Source organism: Nicotiana tomentosiformis, chromosome 4 (assembly GCF_000390325.3).
Source record: "Nicotiana tomentosiformis chromosome 4, ASM39032v3, whole genome shotgun sequence".
NCBI classification, from domain to species: Eukaryota; Viridiplantae; Streptophyta; class Magnoliopsida; order Solanales; family Solanaceae; genus Nicotiana; species Nicotiana tomentosiformis.
Window position 1 is genome coordinate 27,705,381 of NC_090815.1, and position 23,967 is coordinate 27,729,347.

At 38.0% G+C, this 23,967-nt stretch overlaps 1 protein-coding gene and 1 pseudogene across 1 annotated transcript; both read left to right on the forward strand.

The window, feature by feature from the left end:
• Positions 1-3,532: 3,532 nt before the first annotated feature.
• On the forward strand, positions 3,533-6,112 carry LOC138908920 (5-epi-aristolochene synthase-like; annotated as a pseudogene).
• Positions 6,113-21,257: 15,145 nt separating this feature from the next.
• Positions 21,258-23,786, forward strand: LOC138909406 (uncharacterized). Its single transcript, XM_070200606.1, has 3 exons — positions 21,258-21,543; positions 21,856-22,855; positions 23,042-23,786. Exons 1-3 carry the CDS (start codon positions 21,258-21,260, stop codon positions 23,784-23,786), a joined length of 2,031 nt encoding a protein of 676 aa, XP_070056707.1.
• Positions 23,787-23,967: the final 181 nt, after the last annotated feature.

Sequence of the window (23,967 nt, forward strand, 5' to 3'; positions counted from 1 at the left end):
ACCAAGTCCGCATATTTTATTCTAGTCGGTACTACTTATTCTTCAGAGCGGTTGGTTGAGATTTATATTCGCGAGATTGTTCGCCTACATAGTGTGCCAGTGTCCATCATTTCGGATGGGGGCACAAAGTTTACATCACAGTTTTGGAGAGCAGTGTAGAGAGGTTTGGGTACAGAGGTTCAGTTGAGTACAACATTTCATCATCAGACGGACAGACAATCCGAGCGAACTATTCAGATATTGGAGGATATGCTACGCGTTTGTGTCATTGATTTTGGGGGTTCATGGGATCATTTTCTGCCACTCACGGAGTTTGCTTACAATAATAGCTACAAATCTAGCATTCAGATGACTCTATATGAGGCTTTATATGGGAGACGGTGTCGGTCTCCGGTGGGTTAGTTTGAGCCGAGTGAGGCTAGGATATTGGGTACTGATTAAGTTCAGGATGCTTTAGAGAAGGTTAAATTGATTTAAAAGTGGCTTCACACGACGTAGTCTAGACAGAAGAGTTATGCCGACCGGAAGGTCCGTGATGTTGCTTACATGTTTGGGGAGAAGGTTCTGCTCAAGGTTTCACCGATGAAGGATGTGTTGAGGTTCGGGAAGAAGGGCAAGTTGAGCCCTCGGTATATTGGGCCTTTTGAAATACTTAAGAAGATTGGAGATGTGGCTTATGAACTTGCATTGCCGCATAGTCTATCGGGTGTTCATCCAGTGTTTCATGTATCTATGCTTCGGAAGTATGTCGGGGATCCGTCTCATGTTTTAGATTTCAACACAGTGCAGTTGGATGGTAATTTGACTTATAACGTGGAGCCGGTTTTTTGACCGGTAGGTTCGGAAGTTGAGATCAAAGAATATAGCTTCAGTGAAAGTGCAGTGGAGAGGCCAGCCAGTCGGAAAAGCTACCTGGGAGATTGAGCGGGATATGCGAGGCAAATATTCACACCTATTTGAGGCTCTAGGTATGATTCCAAACCCGTTCGAGGACGAACGTTTGCTTAAGAGGGGGAGAATGTAACAACCCGACCGGTCGTTTTGAGTATTACAACCCTGTTCTCCCATTTACTGCCCAATTTATACTTTACAATTGTTATATGAATTCTCGGGGTAATTAGTTCGGGTCCGGTGAGGTTTTGAAATGAATTGAGACACTTAGTCTCCAAGATGAAAACTTAAGTTGAAAAGGTTGACCAGATATTTACCTATATATAAATGACCCCGGAATATAATTTTGATGATTCCAATAGCTCCGTATGGTGATTTTCGACTAAGGAGTATTTCCAGAAAAAATATTCGGAAGTCCGTAGTTAAATTATGCTTGAAATGGCTAAAATATAAATTTAAGTTTGAAAGTTTGACCGGGGAGTTGACTTTTTCATATCGGGGTCGGAATACGATTTTGGAAATTGGAATAGGTCTGTTCTGTCATTATTGACTTATGTGCTAAATTTGAGGTCAATCGAACTTGATTTGATAGGTTTCGGCATTGAATGTAGAAGTTGGAAATTGCTAGTTATCATTAGGCTTGAATTGGAGTACGATTTGTATTTTTGAGTCAGAGTCTGTACACACCCTTAGTGAGCGCATGTACCTACTGAGTGCGAGTGTCGAGTGCTGAGTGATTGAGAGGAATGAGTGGCTATACGGAAAGAGTGATTGTGAGGTTGGAGTGAATAGGATGATTGAGTGACTGTTGCTCTAAGATGGTGCATTGATTTCATTATTGTTGCACTTCAGCTGTCATATATCATTGTTTTAGAAATTTCTGAAAGACATTATCTTCTGTTGCAGTCGAATTTGATATGGAATTACTGCTTGAATTTTTAATGTTGAAGTTGAAAGCATGCCTACATTCTTATGTTAGAAATTACTGTAATTGGGCTTAGCTGTGAAGCTCGTCACTATCTTCAGCTCTTTATTTAGTATTGTTGCTTCCTGAGTTGGTTGTACTCATACTACACCTTGCACTTCGTGTGCAGATCAAGGTATTCCCGGACACAGTGGGTGTTGTTTTCTTCGCACCGTTGATTTTCTGGAGATTCCGAGGTAGCTGCTTGACGTCCGCAGACCTTGACTCTCTTCCTTTAAGTTTTTTGTATTGTTCTATATTTTCAGACAGTATTTTTATCAGTCAGACTTTGTTACCATTTAGATGCTCATGTACTCAGTGACACCAGGTTTTGGGAGTGTATTTATATCTAGTATTTGTGGGATTTTCTTTTAAACTTAATTATTATGTTTTCAATATTTAAAATAAATTATGGGTTATTGATGTTGTCGGCTTGCCTAGTATTGAGATAGGCGCCATCACGACAGGTGTGATTTTTGGGCCGTGACAAAATAATATCCTACTCGATATACTCTATTAGCTAACAAGACTTGAAAAAGTAAGACTTGATTCTTTTTCAAATATCTATATTTCTTAACGAATAATGTTCCTATAATAGTTGCATTCGCGGGAAAAAGTTTATTAAATTTTAATGTAATACAATCTTACCTAGGATCAACAATGTCACAAGAGACATTAAAATGGATTAGCTATAGTATCAAGCGAAAAAGAATTATTAGAATAACTCGATTATAAACAAAATATTAATAATTTTGTGTCTCAAAAAGTAAAGGAAATAGACTTAAATTAAAAATATATAATTTGTTTTTATTTTTTTAAATAATAAGGCCCCTCATCAAAATTTGGCTTTAGGCCACCAACGATTTGAGCCGCCCCTGGAACCATAAAATTAGAACTCTAACCAGAAGTATCAAAATTTCTAATATTGTTCCCAAATAAAGTGTTTTAAACGATTCTTGAAAAGCTAAACAAGACACTTAATTTGAATAGAGTAGTATTCAATAAAATTCGTAACTGATTTAAAGTTAAACAGACCACACACAGTCAATAATGAATCAAATGGCTACTGGTTGGCTTACTAGCCAGTTAGTATACAGTCTATGACGAAACCAGAATTTTCATTAAGGGGTGTCAAAATATAAAAAAGTAAATACACGAAAAATCAAAGGGAGTCAACGTATAGTAAAATATACATAAAACAAAAAAATTTATCTAACAATACAATGTAATTTTCTAGCGAAGCGGTGTCTTTTGACATCCCTTGTTTGAATGTGGCTACGTCGCTGTATACAGTCAAGTAAATCCTAAGGTAGACTTTTTTGTAATCTTTTTTTGGCTGATAATACATGGGTGGTAGGTCTTTCCTAATAAGAAAGTTTACAATTAACATGAGTTTCAAAAATTTATACACATTTAATTTATACAAATTGCATCCATGTAAAACTTTTTTTATATAAAAAGTATGGAAAACCTTTACGGAAGTCCACAGTTTGGGCAAGAAGGGCTGCTGCCTGGTTACTAGCTAGAATAAAGTCAAGTAAGGCAACCAGGAAATGATAAAATTATATTTACAATAAAAATATTAATTAGAGTTGGCTGCGCATCTCTCACCACTATATATACTTCTCCCGTCTCTTAATTTAAGTCATCAATTTTCAACAATTGAGAGTTCCTTTCCTTCTTCCTTAAAAGAACTAAAACAATATTCTCATCTTTAATTAGCAATGGCCTCAGCAGCAGTAGCCAACTATGAAGAAGACATTGTTCGCCCCGTCGCCGACTTCTCCCCTAGTCTCTGGGTGATCAGTTCCTTTCATTCTCCATTGATAATCAAGTAATTTAACTAATACTAGTATTCTTTATTTATATTTATAGTTTGTTCTCCATTGATAATCAGGTAGTTTATTTATGTTGAACAACATTAATTTTGCTAATTTCAGTTTAATGTACATTACATATAGGTTGCGGAAAAGTATATATATGCTCAAGAGATTGAAGCATTGAAGGAACAAACGAGGAGTATGCTGTTAGCAACCGGAAGGAAATTGGCCGATACATTGAATTTGATTGACATTATTGAACGCCTTGGTATATCCTACCACTTTGAGAAAGAAATTGATGAGATTTTGGATCAGATTTACAACCAAAACTCAAACTGCAATGATTTGTGCACCTCTGCACTTCAATTTCGATTGCTCAGGCAACACGGTTTCAACATCTCTCCTGGTAAGTTCATCATGAAGTTGTTAAAATTATTATCCATTTATTGGAAGAAGGCTAATTCATCTTGAGTTTTCTTTCTTGAAATACCAGAAATTTTCAGCAAATTCCAAGATGAAAATGGCAAATTCAAGGAGTCTCTTGCTAGTGATGTCTTAGGATTATTAAACTTGTATGAAGCTTCACATGTAAGGACTCATGCTGACGATATCTTAGAAGACGCACTTGCTTTCTCCACTATCCATCTTGAATCTGCAGCTCCACATTTGAAATCTCCACTTAGGGAGCAAGTGACACATGCCCTTGAGCAATGTTTGCACAAGGGTGTTCCTAGAGTCGAGACCCGATTCTTCATCTCATCAATCTATGACAAGGAACAATCGAAGAATAATGTGTTACTTCGATTTGCCAAATTGGATTTCAACTTGCTCCAGATGTTGCACAAACAAGAACTTGCTCAAGTATCAAGGTGCGATATATAAAAACGATGAACCCTTTTTGATTCATCATATCTCAAGTACTCATGTTAATTTCTTATGCTGCAGGTGGTGGAAAGATTTGGATTTTGTAACAACACTTCCATATGCTAGAGATCGAGTAGTTGAATGCTACTTTTGGGCATTAGGAGTTTATTTTGAGCCTCAATACTCTCAAGCTCGCGTCATGCTCGTTAAGACCATATCAATGATTTCGATTGTCGATGACACCTTTGATGCTTACGGTACAGTTAAAGAACTTGAGGCATACACAGATGCCATACAAAGGTATGAACTTCATCAATTCACTTATTCCTTGATAGTGAATGTCGTCGTGAAAAGATTAAGACGAATTTCGAATTCACCTTAATTTTGTCATCCTGCAGATGGGATATCAACGAAATTGATCGGCTTCCTGATTACATGAAAATCAGTTATAAAGCTATTCTAGATCTCTACAAGGATTATGAAAAGGAATTGTCTAGTGCCGGAAGATCTCATATTGTCTGCCATGCAATAGAAAGAGTATGTTCGAGCAACTTAACTATCGAAATACATTTTTTCCTTAATCCATTTCTCACTTTGGTTTACCTTGTGTTCGTCTTTTTGTGATTAGAAACTTGATACAGTTCAATCAAAATTTTCTAACACTTGAACATATATTTGTTTTGTATTCACAGATGAAAGAAGTAGTAAGAAATTATAATGTCGAGTCAACATGGTTTATTGAAGGATATATGCCACCTGTTTCTGAATACCTAAGCAATGCACTAGCAACTACCACATATTACTACCTCGCGACAACATCGTATTTGGGCATGAAGTCTGCCACGGAGCAAGATTTTGAGTGGTTGTCAAAGAATCCAAAAATTCTTGAAGCTAGTGTAATTATATGTCGAGTTATCGATGACACAGCCACGTACGAGGTATGATTTGCATCTCAAGAAATTATATCATTATATGGGATTTGGACAAACAAAGTACGACGACAATTAAGGCAATATAAAAGTTAACCTTTAATTTATCTGCTTTCTAGGTTGAGAAAAGCAGGGGACAAATTGCAACTGGAATTGAGTGCTGCATGAGAGATTATGGTATATCAACAAAAGAGGCAATGGCTAAATTTCAAAATATGGCTGAGACAGCATGGAAAGATATTAATGAAGGACTTCTTAGGCCCACTCCCGTCTCTACAGAATTTTTAACTCCTATTCTCAATCTTGCTCGTATTGTTGAGGTTACATATATACACAATCTAGATGGATATACTCATCCGGAGAAAGTTTTGAAACCTCACATTATTGCCCTGCTTGTGGACTCTATCGAAATTTGAGCTGCCAATTGTTGCTCATCTTAAAGAATCTTCATTCTTCTGTGTTGAGAAAGTAGTTATATATGTTTTATTGTATAATTAAGTTGTTAGGAAGCTGCTTTTGCTGTTGTGCAGTGGACTTCCTAACTAGGACCTCCTTAAGATCCTTGTAAGAAATAATCTTCAAGTGTTATGAATCCGCATTGTGGAGAAATCTTTTTATATGACAATAAGTTATGTTATGAAGAATGTTATGGGGCTCTCTTGTGACCTATTTGTCAGTGTATGAAGTAATTTGAGCCTGTCGAAAAAAAAGGTAATCTGAGCCTTTTGCTCGTCCTTCCTTTAGTATTTCTTTTTATCATACTTGGTCTCACAAAAATTAGTTTTTGGCACCTTTGATTTTCCTTGTGGCGCATGTGTATATACATCTGAAACATATACTTAAAGGTTAAGAGGACATTGACATATTGAATCAACACTAGTGTTATTGGCATACAGGAGAGAATCTATGTGTGAAGGACGGGGTGGTACCCCACCCACAAGACTTGGTCGAGACTATTGTTTATCGAAAAAACGGTACAGTTGAATTTATACGTAGTTTATAGACAAGCGAATTAATTTGATCCTAAAATAATAGACGAATTAGATAAAAATGTAATTCTTAGCCTTGAGTTGGAGACAAAATAGCAGAAATAGTGATTCCAGGAGAAAGGCTTCCGGGTACCACAACAATGATATCAAAGAATAAAAAGATAAAATTGTATTAAGTTTTGAATAGAATGTAGCGTATGTTTTCCAGAAAATTTCTTCTTTTTTTCTACAATAATAATAGAGCTCATTGTTTATAGCTGCATATAGGGAACAAGGTCCTAGGATCAAGCCCCTATTTAATATTAATTATGAAGGCCATTGAAGAATGTGTAACGGCGGAAATGAATGCCATATTCTTTTGTAACGGGCAGTGTACTAAATGCTGTAGAATATTCTTCATTAAATGCTACCGGATGGCAGGCATTTATTTCATCTTTATGACTATCATTCTCTCCGGTAATAGACGAGATCATTGCCTTCGGTTTCAGCTATCCTCTTTCTTCGACTTCACGTGTCACTTTCTCATGCGATAATTTAATATTACATATTTTACCCCATACAGATAGTTCCCATGCTTTCCGGTGGCATAACTTTGTGTCATCGGAAGTTGGTAGAAATATTCTTTTTGGCGAAAAATTTACTGACCCCCTCTGAAAAATTTCTGACGGTTGATTAGATGCACATCTCTCCACATTTAATGCCCCGAACACGCGTCAGCTGATTATCGAGATAATTATGGCAACGAATTTAGCCACCTATACCTTCACTTATACGCAGCAACTTCCTTCAGTTACATTTCATAATACTCCAAATTTTCTAAGACTCTCTATACTCAACTCATCCTTCAACATTAACCTTTCTTTAGCTTCCTTCTTTGAGATATCCCCCCCCCCCCCCAAGTAAAAAATGGCCTTTTCTTCAAGAAAACCTAGTTCTTCAAACAACAAAGGCAAAGCTGATGATGCTGCTCCCCCTACGGTGAGTACCATCATCCCAAAGAACCTGATTACCACCAAAGATTTCGAAGAGAAGTTTCCTTCTGCTAACCCTCGTACGTGGGTTGTTAGCATATACCCTTGGTCTATCCGTCTTTCAAGTATCCCCACTGTGAAGAGAGACTGCCATTGTCAAGTTTGGACATTATCGCTCCCGACCTGGTAGAGCAGATAACTTTACCCAAGAAGGGTTATACATATTTTTACACGTATCCCTTTACTTTTGGAGTATTTTCTTTGAGGGGAGAGTTTGATTCCGTTATTGTGGAGTTCTGTCTCCACTATCAAGTGTGTTTAGCACAAGTAAGCCCTTTCGTGTGGAGGATAATTTTTTGTCTTTGGTGCCTGTGCCATGAGACAGGAGATGAGATATCCTTATCTCGATAGATGAACCTCTATTCCCTCAAAATCTTATGTGGGGGAATGATTAACTTCAGCAAGTGAGGTCACCATGCACTGATGTCCAGCATAGATGATGAAAGCGACCGTGGGTGAATGGAACAGTTTGTTTCAGTCGCCACCAGTGACATCATCCCTGCCTCGGCTCCGGCTTTCCAGGAATTATGGAACCACACTCGTAAGTCTATGGTTGATTTCTTCTTCTATTAAATATCATTCTTCATCAGTATTGTCTCGTTCTAAAGTTATTTTTATTTTCAACTTGTAGTTAAGTTGTCTTATGTTGTTGTTGGTGTTGTTACTTTTTCCGTATCACTCATGGTGAACTTTTATTTTTTATGAAGAAAATAAATTTTTCCAGTCTTCAATCAGATTCAAGATGAGTAGTGAAGATTTATACTTTTCGGATAGTGCTACAACTCACACAATATTAAGATAAAAGAAAATTTTTTCTTATTTGGTTATGAAAAAGGCCTATGTTAATACAATATCTGGTAGAACAAAATTAATTGAGGGCTCTAGAAGAACAGTTTTATTACTACCTGGAGGAACGATATTGACTATTAATAATGCATTGTATTGTAGTAAGTCTCAAAGAAACTTGTTGAGTTTCAAAGCTATTCGCAAAAATAACTACCATGTTAACATCCCTAACGAAGGAAAGATTGAATACCTTTATATTACTACAATAAAAGTGGGGAAAAATTTGTGCATGAAACATTACCCGCATTTTCTTCTTGGTTGTACCACACAAACATTGGTGTGGTTGAATCACATTCCATAGTAAACTAAAGGTTTACTACTTCTAATGATTTTATCATTTGGCATGACCGGTTGGGCTATCCCGGTTTTAATATGATGCGCAGAATAATAGAGAATTCAAATGGGCACCATTGAAGAATAAGAAGATTCTTCAATTTAAGGAATTCTCTTGTGCTGCTTGTTCTCAAGGAAAATTGGTTATTAAACCATCAACAGCTAAAGTTGGGATTGAATCCCCTGCATTTCTGGAACGTATACAGGGTGATATATGTGGGCCTATACACCATCCATTTGGACCATTCAAGTATTTTATGATCTTGATAGACGCATCTAGAAGTTGGTCACATGTGTTCTTATTGCCAACTCGCAATATGGTATTTGCCAGATTGTTGGCCCAAATAATAAGGTTAAGAGCACAATTTCTAGATTATGCAATTAAGACAATTCGTCTTGATAATGCTGGTGAATTTACATCTCAGGCCTTTACTGATTATTGTAGGGCCACTGGAATAAAAGTTGAGCATACGGTTGCTCATGTTCATATTCAAAATGTTCTAGCAGAATCGTTGATTAAATACCTCCAATTAATAGCTAGATTATTGCTAATGAGGACAAAACTTCTCCTTTCGGTGTGGGGACATGCTACTTTACATGCACAAGCATTTGTGCGCATAAGGCCAACCAGTTACATGCACAAGCACTTGCTCCACCACAATGTACAAAGATGGGTCCCCAAAGAATATTGGGAGTATATGTTGGTTATAGATCTCCTTCTATTATTAAATATCTGGAGCCTACGACATGAGATTTGCTTACAGCCACATTTGCTGATTGTCATTTTGATGAATCTATTTTTCTAACATAAGGGGGAGAAAATATACATATGGAAAAAGAGATAGATTGGAATGTATTATCTGTATCTCATTTGGATCCTCGTACAAATCAATGTGAACAAGAAGTTCCAAAAATCATTTATATGCCAAATATTGCAAATTAATTGCCAGATGCATTTACTAACCTTCCACGAGTTACTAAATAGCTGTAAATGCTCTAATTCGAGTTGATGTTCCAGTTGGACGGTATGATAATGCAAATGAGTCTATGCCACACCTTAAATGTGGTAGACCAATCGGTTCCAAGGATATGAATCCCCGAAAAAGGAAAGGAGCAAATGATCAAGTTTATCATAACGTGGAGGCAATTTCTCAAGAAGAGCATAAAGACATAACAACTGATAAGACCTCACAGGAGGTTCAAACACCTGGAAATGATGAAAATAAAACAATCTTAATAAGTTATATCTCTACGAAAAAAAGGTGGAACCAAAATAATGTTGTTGTTGACAACAATTTTGCATATAATATTACAGTTGAAGTAATGCAACAAGATGAGGATCTTGAGCCAAAATCTATCGATGAATGTCGACCGAGAAATGATTGGCCAAAATAGAAAAATGCAATTCAAGCGGAATTGGCTTCACTCAAAAAATGTGAAGTTTTCGGACTAATAGTCTGAAAGCATGAAGGTGTCAAGCCAGTGACGTACAAATGGGTTTTTGTGCGAAACTAAATGAGAAAGGTGGAGTCGTAAGATATAAAGCACGACTTGTGGCACAAGGGTTTTCGCAAAGGCCTGACATTAAAGTGATAGCTATATTATTTTTTAGTTAACTCCTTCATTATAGTGATAGCTATATTGTAGCATGTACTCTTCATTCACATCCTGAGAGCGGTTCAGTTACGGATCTTTGCACCAGTGGGAAACTTGTAATAAGGAAAGTCATCTGTTTTTGGTGGCATAGGGGGACAACAACTATAGGGTACATGTATATCTTTTACAATTTCTGCTCTGCCACATGAATCAAGAGTAGGGATTGGAAACAGGGGCGGAATTACATGGACCCAAGCGGTGTCACAGGACACCGCTTTATCGAATTTTTTTAATATATATATATAAAATAAGTAAAACAAAAATACAAGGTAAAAACAATAAAGGTGACACCACTTGCAACAAAGTAGCTTACTAGCCTAATGGTTATTAACTCTGGAAATTGGGTGGGAGGTCAAGGGTTTGCCCTATGTTGCTGCTAAAAATGTGGGCTGCTATTACTAAAAGCATGAGATACACTTAAAAAACTATTTGACCCAATACTCATTGTATAAGAAATCATTAACCCTTTTGACATGGGATTAAAACCCTTTCCTTCAAAACAAAAGGAAATAACCCACTTTTCAAACTCCAAAGAAGTAATGGAAGTAAATTCTTCCACGTTAGTATTAAATCTTTCTCTCGATGATTATTTTTGCTAACTGATTTTGCTTTTCCTTTTTATTTGTTTATGAACAGAACTATGAATTTGTGATGTTAATTTTGAATTTATGATTAATTTTTGTTGGGTATCTTCACTGATATTGGAGATAAGAGTGGGTTGCTCTAGTGTTGAGCACTCTCCACTTTCAACCAAGAGGTTATGAAATCGAGTCACCCCAAGAGCAAGGTGGGGAGTTCTTGAAGAGAGGAGGGTCTATCAGAAATAGCCTCTCTACCCCAGGGTGGGTAGGGGTAAGATCTGCGTATACACTACCCTCCCCAGACCCCACTAATGGGATTATACTGGGTTGTTGTTGTCTTCACTGATTTTGGAGGTTAATGAAATTTTGGGTTATTGCCTTATTGAAGACGAACAATTTTATAATTACAATAAACTTATTTAGGGTTTATCTAAAGATTAAAGCGGGAACTTGAATTTTTTATTCAGATTAAATTACAATGAAAAGATACTTTCCTACAACTTCCAAAATTCCAAAATCAAGTCCAACATCTCAAGATTTATCTAACTTGGAAGAAAGAGCTAATGAGTTGGAACAACATCAACAAAGCGAAAGAGTTAATTTAAGCTCCTTAGAGGTTGATCCTGAGGAAAGATTAGCAATTCGAAAATATCACCCAAATGACCATGATGCAATAAGAAGAAAGTATCTTCAAAGAGGTTCTTTCCAACCTCGAGAGCATAAATTTCCTCAAAGAAATTTTTATGGTAAATTGTGTCGCTTTAATCCTCAATTTTTACTCGTTCGTTTACTCTTTAAATAGTGACACCGCTTACGAAAAATCATGTGTACACCACTGATTGGAGCGATGATTCAGAGTTTGTTTCGTGGTAATTGTTGGACACCTTGCATGAGACCTTGAAGGTTTGGTTACATTTTGCATGGAGGAAAAACTGGGAGGTTTTTCCGGAGGAAGCTAAAGAAGTTGAAGAAAAGGGAGTTTTGAGATGTGTGTTAATATTGCATAATGGTGGAGTAACAGAAGCCATAGTTGGATCCATAGCTGGATAACTAACTTGATTTTAATATGGTTTGTTTCACTTGAAACTTTTAGGGGCTCAGCCCAACATCGTCTCTAGGGTAAAGGCAAGTGAAGCCTTACCTTAGGCTCCCAAATATTTAAGGCCCCAAATATATAAAGCACTACGATATTATTATATAATGTATATAATTTATATTTATATAATTATTAATAAAAGAGTTTAAATTTTATTTTATTTTTAAAAATTTGGTAGAGGTAGGATTGAGCATCTCCACCTTCATAAATTAGAGGTAAGGTATGCGTATACATTATCCTTCCCAGACCTCACTTGTGGGATTTCATTGAATTTGTTGTTGGTAGAGGTATGATTGAGTGAATTAGTAGGATAAATATTTTCACTCACTAAATTAAATAATATATTTACCTTCTCATCAATTCTATTTTTCTTCCTTTAACTACAGTCTTTTCTTATGTTTCTCAGGATTTTACTTTTAAATTTTAACTCAAATTCTCTAAATTAACCGTTCCTTTTTGTCACATTTGATTGATCAACACATCAGAAAGCAAGTTCTTTTGCGTCTCATCTTTTTTAACTATGAAATTTTCGAGACAAGTGTTGCAAGCTTCAAAACACGATGGATAATGGGCTCACCCCTTTATATCATTTTTGCTAAAAAGGAGAGTTCAATACCATATGACATGCGCCTAACTCATACATCATGCGTTGCGCTCTCACCACTAGATCAAAGCCATGTAGGTTTTTTTTGTCTCAATATTATATAGATTTTATGAAAGAAGTTTCAAGGTCTTTTAATATTGGTTTTAGGCCACCAGTTCCGTTGAGCCGCCTCTAATTGGACCATTGCCATACCATGAATGTGATGTTAAATTAGCTTCATTCACATTTGGTAATTGAATGACACATTCACTGTCTTTAATGTTCTTATCATTGCTGTCTTATCTTAATTGAGACTCTATAAATTTGATTGAGAATGTTAAGGATGAACAATTGGCTCTAGTAGGAGACTAGTAAAGCCTTGATTTAGGTCCCAAAAAATTTTAATAATGGATTTTATGATTTTATTTCAAATTAGACAATATTAATGTTTATAGAAAAAAATAAAAAAGTACAAAAAGTTTGTAAATAAGAAAGAAATAAAAATTGTCTACTCTTTAACAATAGAAATATTTTTAGAACTTTGAATTAAACTACTTAAATCTTCATATTAGTAAATATATTTTGTGAGCACCTAATTTTTGACCATATTTGAATTCTCACTCACTTTTTAGTATTTAAATAGTTTTTAAGTTTAATCTTAATATTTTAGTTTTATTTCACCTTTTTATTGGTTTATTTTAGATAAATTGAAAATCAACAAAAACGTTTCACAAATGATAGAGTATACAATTTTGTTCTAATTGGCAAAAGAAAAGAAAACACACAAAAATATGTTTTCCTCTTATTTTTAGTATGTTAGTAATTTTGGAATTGCTTTTTAATAGTTCCTAGACTGGAAGTAGCTAGTTAATATTTAATTTTGCTATCTCAATTTAGTAGGAATAATATTTTAAATTTTTTTTTTGTTATCCTTTACAAGAAAATAATAATAAAAAAGAATAAAGAACCAATCAAATTGTGCCAACTCTTTTGTCTTCTTGTTGAATTTTTGTCTTTTAGTCAAGATTCCTCCCTATCCCAAAATAACTAACTCATAAGGCATATTCTCTCCCCCTCACGTGATTTTTCTAACAGAATAATCACCTGCACCTTATTTTGGATATTTTATCTATTCACACATTTTTGATGATCTGAATTTTTTCTCTCCAAGACTTTGCCCACACACATTATATATACAGACCTAAAGCTAACCATAAAAAAAAAGGAAAAAACGGGGGAGGCAGAAACCAAAAGAAAGGGAACGAAAGAAGTCTAGGAGGGGATCAAATAGAAAAATGGAGGGGACGTGAGAAAATCGATAGCGGCGCAGCAGAAGCAAGTTTTCCATCCCCTTCTCTGATTTTGCAACTAAATTCATATCCAAACCGCAACCTTTCATCCTCACCAATCATTAACCACGTTTTCCCCTACTCAATCCAATTTCTCCATGAGGCTCTAGTTCAAAAAGAAATAAATCATCTCTCTTTTTCTTTTCCATACGAAACAGAGGTTTTATTTCTGTGGTCTGATTTTCGAAAGATTGCGAGCTTCGAGGTCGCCGATCGAGGTCTTCGGTCGTAGGTTCATCTGCTCGTTTAAGGATTTGTTCTGTGTTATTTCCATTAATACAGTCTTTCAAAGAGTGCAACAGTAAAGGTGTACTTTTCAAACCTTCATCTTATTTCATCTCATTATTCTAGTTTGGTGAAGGATTTTGATTTATTTTGCTATTCTGTTATATTGGTTTGTTTGCCTTTGCTGTCTTAGTTTTATTATTTGGTTAAATATCTTAATTCGTGACAGTGCATAGGATGAATTGATATTTCAATGCAACTTTGAATTATATCACTGAAAGCTTCGTGACTTATCCGGTAAATGAAATGGCGAAGGAAACGACGTGAGTTGAAATTGATTTAGGAATTTGGTGCGCCGCATGAATATAGTATGCGGTTGTTTTTAGTTTAGCCTTCATGTCTAGTTGGTACTTACGTCACTATTATCTTGAACTTGCTTGATAATTTTTTTTTATTGTTTAACTTGAGCTACTGTGTTGGTTAATTAGGGAAAGAATTTGGGTTTAAGTTGGTTTTAAATATAAATGGTTTGTTGTGGCAATCTTTCCTGAAATTAGAAGCACACAGTGAGTTAGGCTCAGGTTGATAAAATTGAAAAGGGGTTTGGTCGAGGAAGTTTATTTGAAGTTAGAAAAGAAATTGGGCTCGAGAGAATTTCCTATTATTTTGCTTATGTTATTTTTGTCTAATTGTGTCATTAGAATGTATGTTTAACTTAAAATTACACTTTTCCAACAATGTCATATCCATAATTCATGACCTCACAATAATCTCAAACTTAGGTAATTAAACAACTTATAAACCATCGCTAATTGCTTTAGGCGCGATTAATAATAAATCATCGTGACTTTGGGTACGGTTTCCGTAGCATGGTCACGATACGTAAATTCCAATTCGGGTGTGCATTTTATGTGACCCGATCATAACTTCAAATAATAATAAAAATAAATATGTTGTAAACCGCGGGTGCATTTCATGTGACGCGATTCGCAATATGTTCAAAAACAACGAGTGTGCGACACCGCAACTTGTTCAAACAGATTCCACAAATAATTAAAAGCGGTTTAAAAGGTTAAAAATACACAATAGGTTTTATACATGTAAAAAATCAGATAATTAGGCCAATTATTAATAGTTGAGCGACCGTGCTAAAACCACGAAACTCGGGAGTGCCTCACACCTTCTCCCGGGTTAACAAAATTCCTTACCCGGTCTTCTGATTTCGCAGACTTTAAAACAGTGTAACAATTTCCTCAATTTGGGATTTAAAATAAACCGATGACTTGGGACACCATAAATTATTCCAAGTGGCGACTCTGAAATAAATAAATAATTTCATTTCGATTAATGTTACTTAAATTGGAAAAACTCCCCTAATCCCCCCTTCGGGAAAAAGAAGGTGTGACAGCTCTGGCGATTCTGCTGGGGAAAAAGAACCCAGAACTTCTGGTTCAGGGTTCAGAATTCGAGCTTAGAATAACTGTTATGCTTGGCTTTCTTGTGATTGTCTGATATTACGTGTTTGGGCCTAATGTGCTAATTGCCGCTCATTTACCACTTTGATATTTTGTGAACTGTATATAAACTGTTACGAAACCCTCTTCTCTCTGAGTCTTCTCAATCTTCTGGGACTTCTTTTCTGTTAGAGTCGTATTCCAATTTTAGAATGAGGTTCGGACAAGTTGCAAAGCCGGGAAGCTTCTGTATTCCCGGAACGCTGGCCCCCCTCGGCTCGAGTTGTCCGCTCGGGTAAGCCAGGTCTAGAACAATAAACCCAGGATTTAAACTTAGAATAACATAGCCTCATGCCGGATCCCTAGTAGGTACGTTTGCTTGCATCATGTGCATTTGACTTAGGGGACTCAACACAGGGGTTGGGTCTGTCTAGGATAGGTGTACCCAAAATTAAAGGACCATCCTAATGCATTCTTTACGTGCTACTTGTGCATTAATTTGCTTGGTTTGTATGTTGACCGGCTTCTTGAGTTAGGAAAAAAAATTAAAAACCAATAGAAGAGAAAAACCAAAGAGTGAGGTAGGATAGAAAAACGCCTGATTTTGACAATCCCGGTATTCAAAGAAAAAAAACCGTTACTCTGTCAAAATTTCAAGAATAAAGAGAGAAGCATTTCAAAATAAATCATATTTGTCTATGCATCAAAATTGATCGAACTACGCGGGTTTGATTCTCACCGGATGTGAGATACGTAGGCAGCCCTCATCGGGTCCAGCCCCGTTTTTGTAAAAATAATCAAAAAATGCGTCATTTTGTCATAAATAAATTTAGGGGATGCCATTTTCTATCCAAATGGCCAGAAACGTCCCAACGGGACGCCGAAAAGCTTGTTTTGCAAAAATAGCCACCTATGGCTTTTTTCCTAATTTTGACCACTTAGCAAGCACAGTTTTAAAATCTTCAGTTCTGAAGGGCTGAAGGGCCGTATTTGCAAAGGTGGCCTTGAGTTGTTTGAGTTTTATTTTGCAAAAATAATCTTTCTTTTGGGGTCAAAAATAAGAAAAATAAAAATAAAAAATCACTTGTTTTTAACTAGTCGCCTTAAATAAAAATGTGCAGGATGAGCACCGTTGAAAATATACCTTTTCGAGTCGTAGACGAGATTCCACTAGGACTCCACATGTGGTGGAACGACCTGGGGGAGGTCGCTAAGCATTCTGTGACAAAGGCTTTAGGTGGGCTCACTGGCCTTCTGGAGATTAAACCAAGGGTTGATATAATCGAAGCTTTGATACCGTTTTGGGACCCGACACAGAATGTTTTCCACTTCTTTGATTTCGAGTTGACCCCTACACTAGAGGAGATAGCAGGTTATGCTGGTTTCGAAGGGAAGCTAAGGCATCAATATCCAGTAGCACCAAGAACTGTAACCCCTCATAAGTTTTTGGACCTCTTGAGTATTAGCCGGCAGGTTAAAGATAAAAATTTAGCCGGAGGATTCTGCACATTCCGTTTCTTATACAGCTGGTATGGGGACCCCCACGGATTTGAGGCTCCAGACACTGGTTTAAATCATCAGGGAAATAAAGACAAATGGGAAGCACGCAGGGTTTTGGCCTTTGTGGTGGCATTTTTAGGCACTCTTATATGCCCAAGGAGTGACAGACATATAGAATTGGGGCTCGCAGGAGTGGCCGACTTTATGGTTAAAAAGGCCAATGGCACTATCACACCGATGATTCTCGCAGAAATTTACCGAGTTTTAATCGCTTGTCGAGTCGGGATAAAGTTTTTTGATGGTTTCCGCTTGCTTTTACAAATGTGGTTGGTAGAACATCTTTGTCATCGCTCAGGTTACATGAACTACGGTCTAACCGGACTCAATTGCATCAAAGAATATGAAAACCGAGTAAACGGTCATGAGTTGCTAGAAGGTACTGAGTCATGGTTCGCGTATTTGGGTTTTTTAAACGCAAATCGAATTGAGTGGACTTTCGGTTGGCTCCCGATCGACGAAGTTATTTACATGTCCGTCGGAGTGTGCTTTCTTTTATTAATGGGTCTTCGGAGTATTCAGCCATATGCCCCGCATCGGGTCCTACGCCAATTGGGCAGATGCCAGACAATCCCCTATGACGAAGATTTGAGTCCACAGGTTATTGAACTATGCCCAAAAGCTACATTCCCAGAAGAAAGGGTTTGCCAGATTTGGCACCAATGTAGGTTCCTGGAGCCACAAGCTCAAGTACGGGATTTGTCCACGGGTGAAGTAGGATCCAACTATGCCACATGGTATGGTAAAAGAAGTCGGGTCGATCAAGAGCCATAACAGCCCGTCAAAAGGCCCCATGTCCAACAATTCACCGATGGAGCACGAGAGCAATGGGTTTGGTTAGCTAAAGAAAAGGAATACCGGACTACTATAAACAAACTAGAAGAACAAATTGAAAAAATCAAATTTGATAGTAGTTTGGAGGAAGCTGAAGATGAAGGGGAAAAGAAGAGGTTGGCTAGGGAAAATGAAGCCCTTCGAGCCCAAATCCAGAGAATGAAAATAGCCGCCGAGACACCGGTAAGAAGTGGGAGAGATGAGAAAATTATAACCAACCTAAGGTGGAAAGTGCATGATTATGGTTTTGACTTGACAAAAGCCAAAAGGGACTTGTTAAATGCTCAAGCAAAGTTGGCCAAAAGTGCGGAAGAACATGCTTAGATTAGCCCACCAGTTGAAGCAGAAATATGACAAAGAAGTAGCAATTTTACAGAAAAAGCTGGTTGCCCTGGAAAATGAAATGGTCAAGCAAACAAAGGATTTCAAGACAGAGAGAGAACATTGCTATGCATTGATTTACCAACTACTAGAAAGCATGCAGCAGTTACAAGACCAAACAATACAGATACACAAGTGTTGGAGGCTCGGTCCCAGCAGATTGGACGTTTGCTTCAAGAAAAGGGTGTCATCAGAATGAGGATTAAAGAGATAGCTGATTATGCAGTAATGAAATGCCATGAATGTGAAGACATGACCAAGTCTATATTTTTTGCTTCTGTGATGACATTCGTTCGACAGGTGATGGTTGACCTAGACCACCTTCAAGAATATATTGCTCGTAGGCCCGTGCGGAGACCGACTGATGTCTCGCAAGCCCCCGGAGTACCAGTGGAGGCTCTTATGTATTTTTGACTTTTTTTTTAGTTTTTGAGTCTATTTTTTACTTTCCTCGAGTTTTGTTCGTCTTTGTCAAGGTTGTTTATTGCTTTATTTCGAGTCTGTAGATTTTTCTTTTGTAGTCATTACTACTTTTAAGTTATTGTAATAGAAAATCCAAAAAGATGTCTTTTATTAATGAAATATTAAAAAAACCAAAAAACAAAAAAAAAAGCAATTTTATTATTATTATTTTTTTCTTTTCTTTTCATTTCGCATTTATATCCCTGAACTACGTAATGATCTGATTCATGCGGCGTCATGATACGTAGACAATCCCCATAGGATTCGATCATAGTCTTAAAATAAATAAATAAATAAATAAAAGAAAAAAAAAGAGAAAAAGAGAGAGGAAAAGAAAAAGGGTGGGAAGAAAGAAAAGAGGGGCCAAACAAAAGGAAGAAAAGAGAAAGAGAATTAAAAGAGTGAAACATAGCAAAAGAAGAGGAAAAAATCAGGATTTGAAATTTGGGAAAAGAGCCGGGATGAAACACATAAGCCGTCGCAAAGCATTTAGAAACGTTTAACTGCTCAGGTGCATTGCATCCCCAATATGTGATTCCCTATCTGTTAAATGCTTCAAAACTGACCAAGTTATTGTGTGTGCATAAAAAGACAGGTTCTGTTTAGGTGGTTAGTTTGTTGGCATCCTGGCAAGTCACCCTTATAACACCAGATCAAAGCGCAAGGTAGTCATGACTAGCAAAGAGTCAGACACGGGTGTTGTCGACCCGCCGAGGGAGATTGTAGAATCGGAGTCTGAATTGAAAGAGGAGGTCCACAGGTTGAAGCATCAAATGGCTGAAATGTATCAAGCCTGGATCAGGGGCATCCTCCACCTTCATTTCCCGCTAACTACACAGAATATCCCGCTTTCATCCCACCACTGGCACAAGCCCAGAATCCTACTACCGTTGATCTTTCCCCTCAGCATGCACCGGGTTTTACCCCTTTCCACCACTACCCCGGCACCTCGTCCCAAACTTTCCATGCTCCACCAGCCAAAACAACCGCATACCCGGCTCTGATATCTGCTCCTGTTTTCGTAGCCCCTCCGCGAGCTACCCTCCACCGATCTTCTAGTGAACCCGCGTTCCAAGCTCCAGATACCCAATATTATGCTCCGGAACCAACTTTCAAAGTCACGGATCCTTATTCCTACACCCCTCACTTTGAACCTCCTGATGAAACTGAGAAACCATCCCGAAACGTGGAGCAGGATGAGATATTCAGGAAAGTGAAGAGTCTAGAGCAATCTTTGAAGAACATGCAAGGGATAGGAAGTCAAGTAAGTGTGGCTTACAAGGATTTATGCTTATTCCCTGATGTCTAAACTGCCCGCTGGGTTCAAGATGCCCATGTTTGACCTGTACGATGGACATGGAGATCCCATGGCCTATTTGAGAGGCTTTTGCAACAAGATGAGAGGCGCCGGTGGGAAAGACGAATTATTAATGGCGTATTTTAGTCAGAGTTTGAGTGGGGCGGCTTTGGAATGGTACACCCGCCAAGACGCTAGCAGGTGGTACACATGGGATGACTTGGCTCAAGCCTTTGCTCGGCACTTTCAGTACAATATAGACATTGTCCTGGATCGCCTATCTTTGACCAAGGTAGAGAAGAAGCCCAGTGAGAGCTTTAGGGAATATGGTTTCAGATGGAGAGAACAAGTTGCACAGGTCAATCCTCCAATGGAAGAAGATGAGATGGTCGAGTACTTTCTTCAAGCCTTAGAACCTACTTACTTTGGCCATTTAATCTCAGCCATAGGTAAGTCCTTCAACGATATGGTAAAGATTGGAGGAATGGTGGAAGAGGGACTCAAGTCAAGCAAGATCATGAGCTACTCCGCCATAAAAGCAACCACACAGTAAATTCAAAGTGGCACCGGAAGCCTGTTAGACAAAAAAAAAAGATGATGTCGCTATGTTTGTCTCTGGATCAGGGCGTGGCCCAAGGGGTTCGCCTCACCAGTACACCCAACCTCAAGCCTACACCCAAGCTCCATATAATCCATCACAATATTATTTCCCACCACAAGACCCTCAATATTCAGTCAGACCACCCCAATACCATGTTCACCATGCACAGTCATATGAGCAACCCCCTCCTTACCCGCAATGGCGTGCTCCAACTCCACAAAATCCTTATCCACCCCCACAACCATACCGAAACCCTACTGGTCCAAGCTTTCGATCAAGGCCGGATTATAAAAAAGAGAGGCAGCAACGGAAAGAAACCTTCACCCCTCTTGGAGAGTCGTATACCGGTTTGTTTCAAAGGTTGAGGCAGTTGGACGTTTTGAGGCCGATTGAGCCAAAGACACCAAATCCACCTCCAAGGAACCTTGATATTCCCTCAGATGCGCGTATTGTTCTGATGCCCCAGGGCATGACACAGAGAAGTGTTGGCATTTGAAGAGGGTGATCCAAGATCATGCTCAACGTGAAGCCATCTGTATCGGTTGTGAAAGGGTCTCCGATTGATGTTGAAGCGAACCAGAAAAAGCAAAAAGTGGTTGTGCCAGGGGTCCTGGGCAAGCCTGTCATAATCGTGGAAGGGGCTCGTATTACCCCCGTTATTATTAAGCCAGTGACCCAATTACCAATGGTTGACACAAAGGCCATCTCGTGGAATTACAAACAGATGATAGTAACATATAAAGGGAAAGAAGTAGAGGAAGAAGTCAATGAAACCAGAGGACTGACTCATTCTGGGAGATGTTTTACCCCATAAGAACTGAGGAAAGCCAAGCCATTCAAGGGTGGCCACATCCCAGTAAAGAAGCCGGTCACCGAAGAAGAGGCTGAAGAGTTCCTGAAAAAGATGAAAATGCAAGATTATTCCATTGTAGAGTAGTTAAGGAAAACACCAGCTCAGATCTCTCTTTTGTCTTTGATGATACATTCAGATGAACACCGCAAAGCCTTGATGAAGATTTTGAATGAGGCCCATGTTCCTAATAAGATCACGGTGAACCACTTGGAAAAGATTGCTAACAAGATTTTCGAAGCAAACAGGATCACTTTCTCAGATGATGAACTTCCTATGGAGGGTACAGAATACAACCGAGCTCTTTATCTCACAGTGAAGTGCGAGGATTCTGCTGTCTCAAGGGTACTGGTTGATAACGGTTCTAGTGCAAATATTTTCCCTCTGTCCACTTTGCAAAAGTTGAAGATCGGCACTAAAAGGATCCACATGAACAATGTATGTGTTCGAGGCTTTGATGGAGGAGGGAAAGATTTTGTCGGTGATATAATGCTCGAATTGTCAATAGGGCCAGTTGAGTTCACTATGGAGTTCCAAGTGCTAAATGTTGTTGTCTCCTACAACTTGTTGTTGGGCAGGCCCTGGATACATGCTACCAAGGCAATCCCGTCTTCTCTCCATCAAATGGTAAAGTTCGAATGGGATAGGCAGGAAATAGTTGTGCACAGTGATGAGAACTTATCTGGTTACAATGACACAATTGTTCCATTTATTGAAGTTGAAGATGATAAAGGGCCTTGGGTTTACCAAACGTTCGAAACAGTGTCTGTCGAGAAGATTCCTGAAGGAGAATGCATTCCAGGTCCAAAGCTACCCTCCGCGTCTGTCATGGTAGCAAATGAAATGTTGAAGAATGGTTTTGTGACGGGAAAAGGCCTGGGTTCGTCTCTGCAGGGTATTACACATCCGGTGTGTCCACGTGAAAATTTCGGTACATTTGGTTTGGGATTCACACTCACAGGGAAGGACATGAAAAAGGTTAAAAATTTGAAAAGAAAGGCATGGTCAATTCGTAAGCATGTTCCACATATCTCCAAGTCTTTTGTCAAGCCAGGGGTCGCAAAAAACCCAATATCAGCGGTCCCAAAACCTGTGGTTGACTTTGATGAAGAGCTGATCAAGAGGTTCCAGAGTCTGTTTGATGAGATTAATATGGTGGAAATCGGGGAAGGTTCCAGTAATGCGGATGTGCAACTCGTTGGGCCAAATGTGAAGCTTAGCAATTGGAAAGCTACTCCTCTCCCCACCCGGAAGGAGTTTTGGTAGTTTGCTTTGTTTTCCTTTCTGTTATTTGGGTTATTCCAGGGTTGTAATCCAGATTTTTTATTTTTTGCTTGTTTTGATGTACAAACCCTTCTATCCTTTTTATTTTCAATGAAATACAATTTCCCGTTTTCCATTATTCCTGAAAGCGTTTCATTTTTGTTTTGTTTCTTTTTTCTGTACAGTTCTTTTTATGTTGATTTCAATGACATGACATGCATGAGAAATTTTCAGCCAAATCTTAAAAGCCAATCTAATTTCGAAATAACAATCCAAGAAGTAGAGTATGATGATGAAATAGAATATGATGAAGAAGCAGCATTTCAGGAAATCAGTAAAGAACTAAATCACTTTGAAGAAAAATCCAAGCCTAATCTGAATGAAACCGAAGCAATCAATTTAGGAGATCAAGATAATATCAGGGAAACCAAGATAAGTGTGCATCTTGAACCGCAAATCAAGGAAGAAATAATCAAAACACTGTTTGCATACAAAGATGTCTTTGCATGGTCGTATGAGGACATGCCGACTTTGAGCACTGATTTGGTAGCACATAAATTGCCAACTGACCCTATATTCCCTCCTGTCAAGCAAAAGTTAAGAAAGTTCAAGACTGACATGAGTGTGAAGATTAAAGAAGAAATCACAAAGCAACTGGAGGCAAAAGTCATTCGGGTCACTCAGTATCCCACTTGGTTAGCTAATGTGGTGCCAGAACCAAAGAAGGATGGTAAGACGAGGGTGTGTGTTGATTATCGTGATCTCAACAAGGCAAGTCCAAAGGATAACTTTCCATTGCCGAACATCCACATTCTGATTGATAATTGCGCCAAGCATAATATCGGGTCTTTCATGGATTGTTATGAGGGATATCATCAGATCCTGGTGGATGAGGAAGATACAGAAAAGACAACATTCATCATACTATAGGGGACACACTGCTACCGGGTAATGCTATTTGGTTTGAAGAATGCTGGGATAACTTACATGAGGGCAATGACTACCATATTTCATGACATGATACATAAGGAAATTGAGGTTTATATAGATGATATGATCATAAAGTCAAAGAAGCAGTCCGACCATGTTGGAGATTTGAGAAAGTTTTTCC

Excerpts from the sequence above, each read along its gene's own strand:
- LOC138909406 (XM_070200606.1), top strand. The coding sequence starts at position 21,258 with ATGCTCAACGTGAAGCCATCTGTATCGGTTGTGAAAGGGTCTCCGATT. Across the intron at positions 21,544-21,855 it reads ACTGACTCATTCTGGGAGAT|ATGATGAACTTCCTATGGAG; the intron begins GTTTTACCCCAT and ends TCACTTTCTCAG. Across the intron at positions 22,856-23,041 it reads CCCACCCGGAAGGAGTTTTG|TTCTTTTTATGTTGATTTCA; the intron begins GTAGTTTGCTTT and ends TTTTCTGTACAG.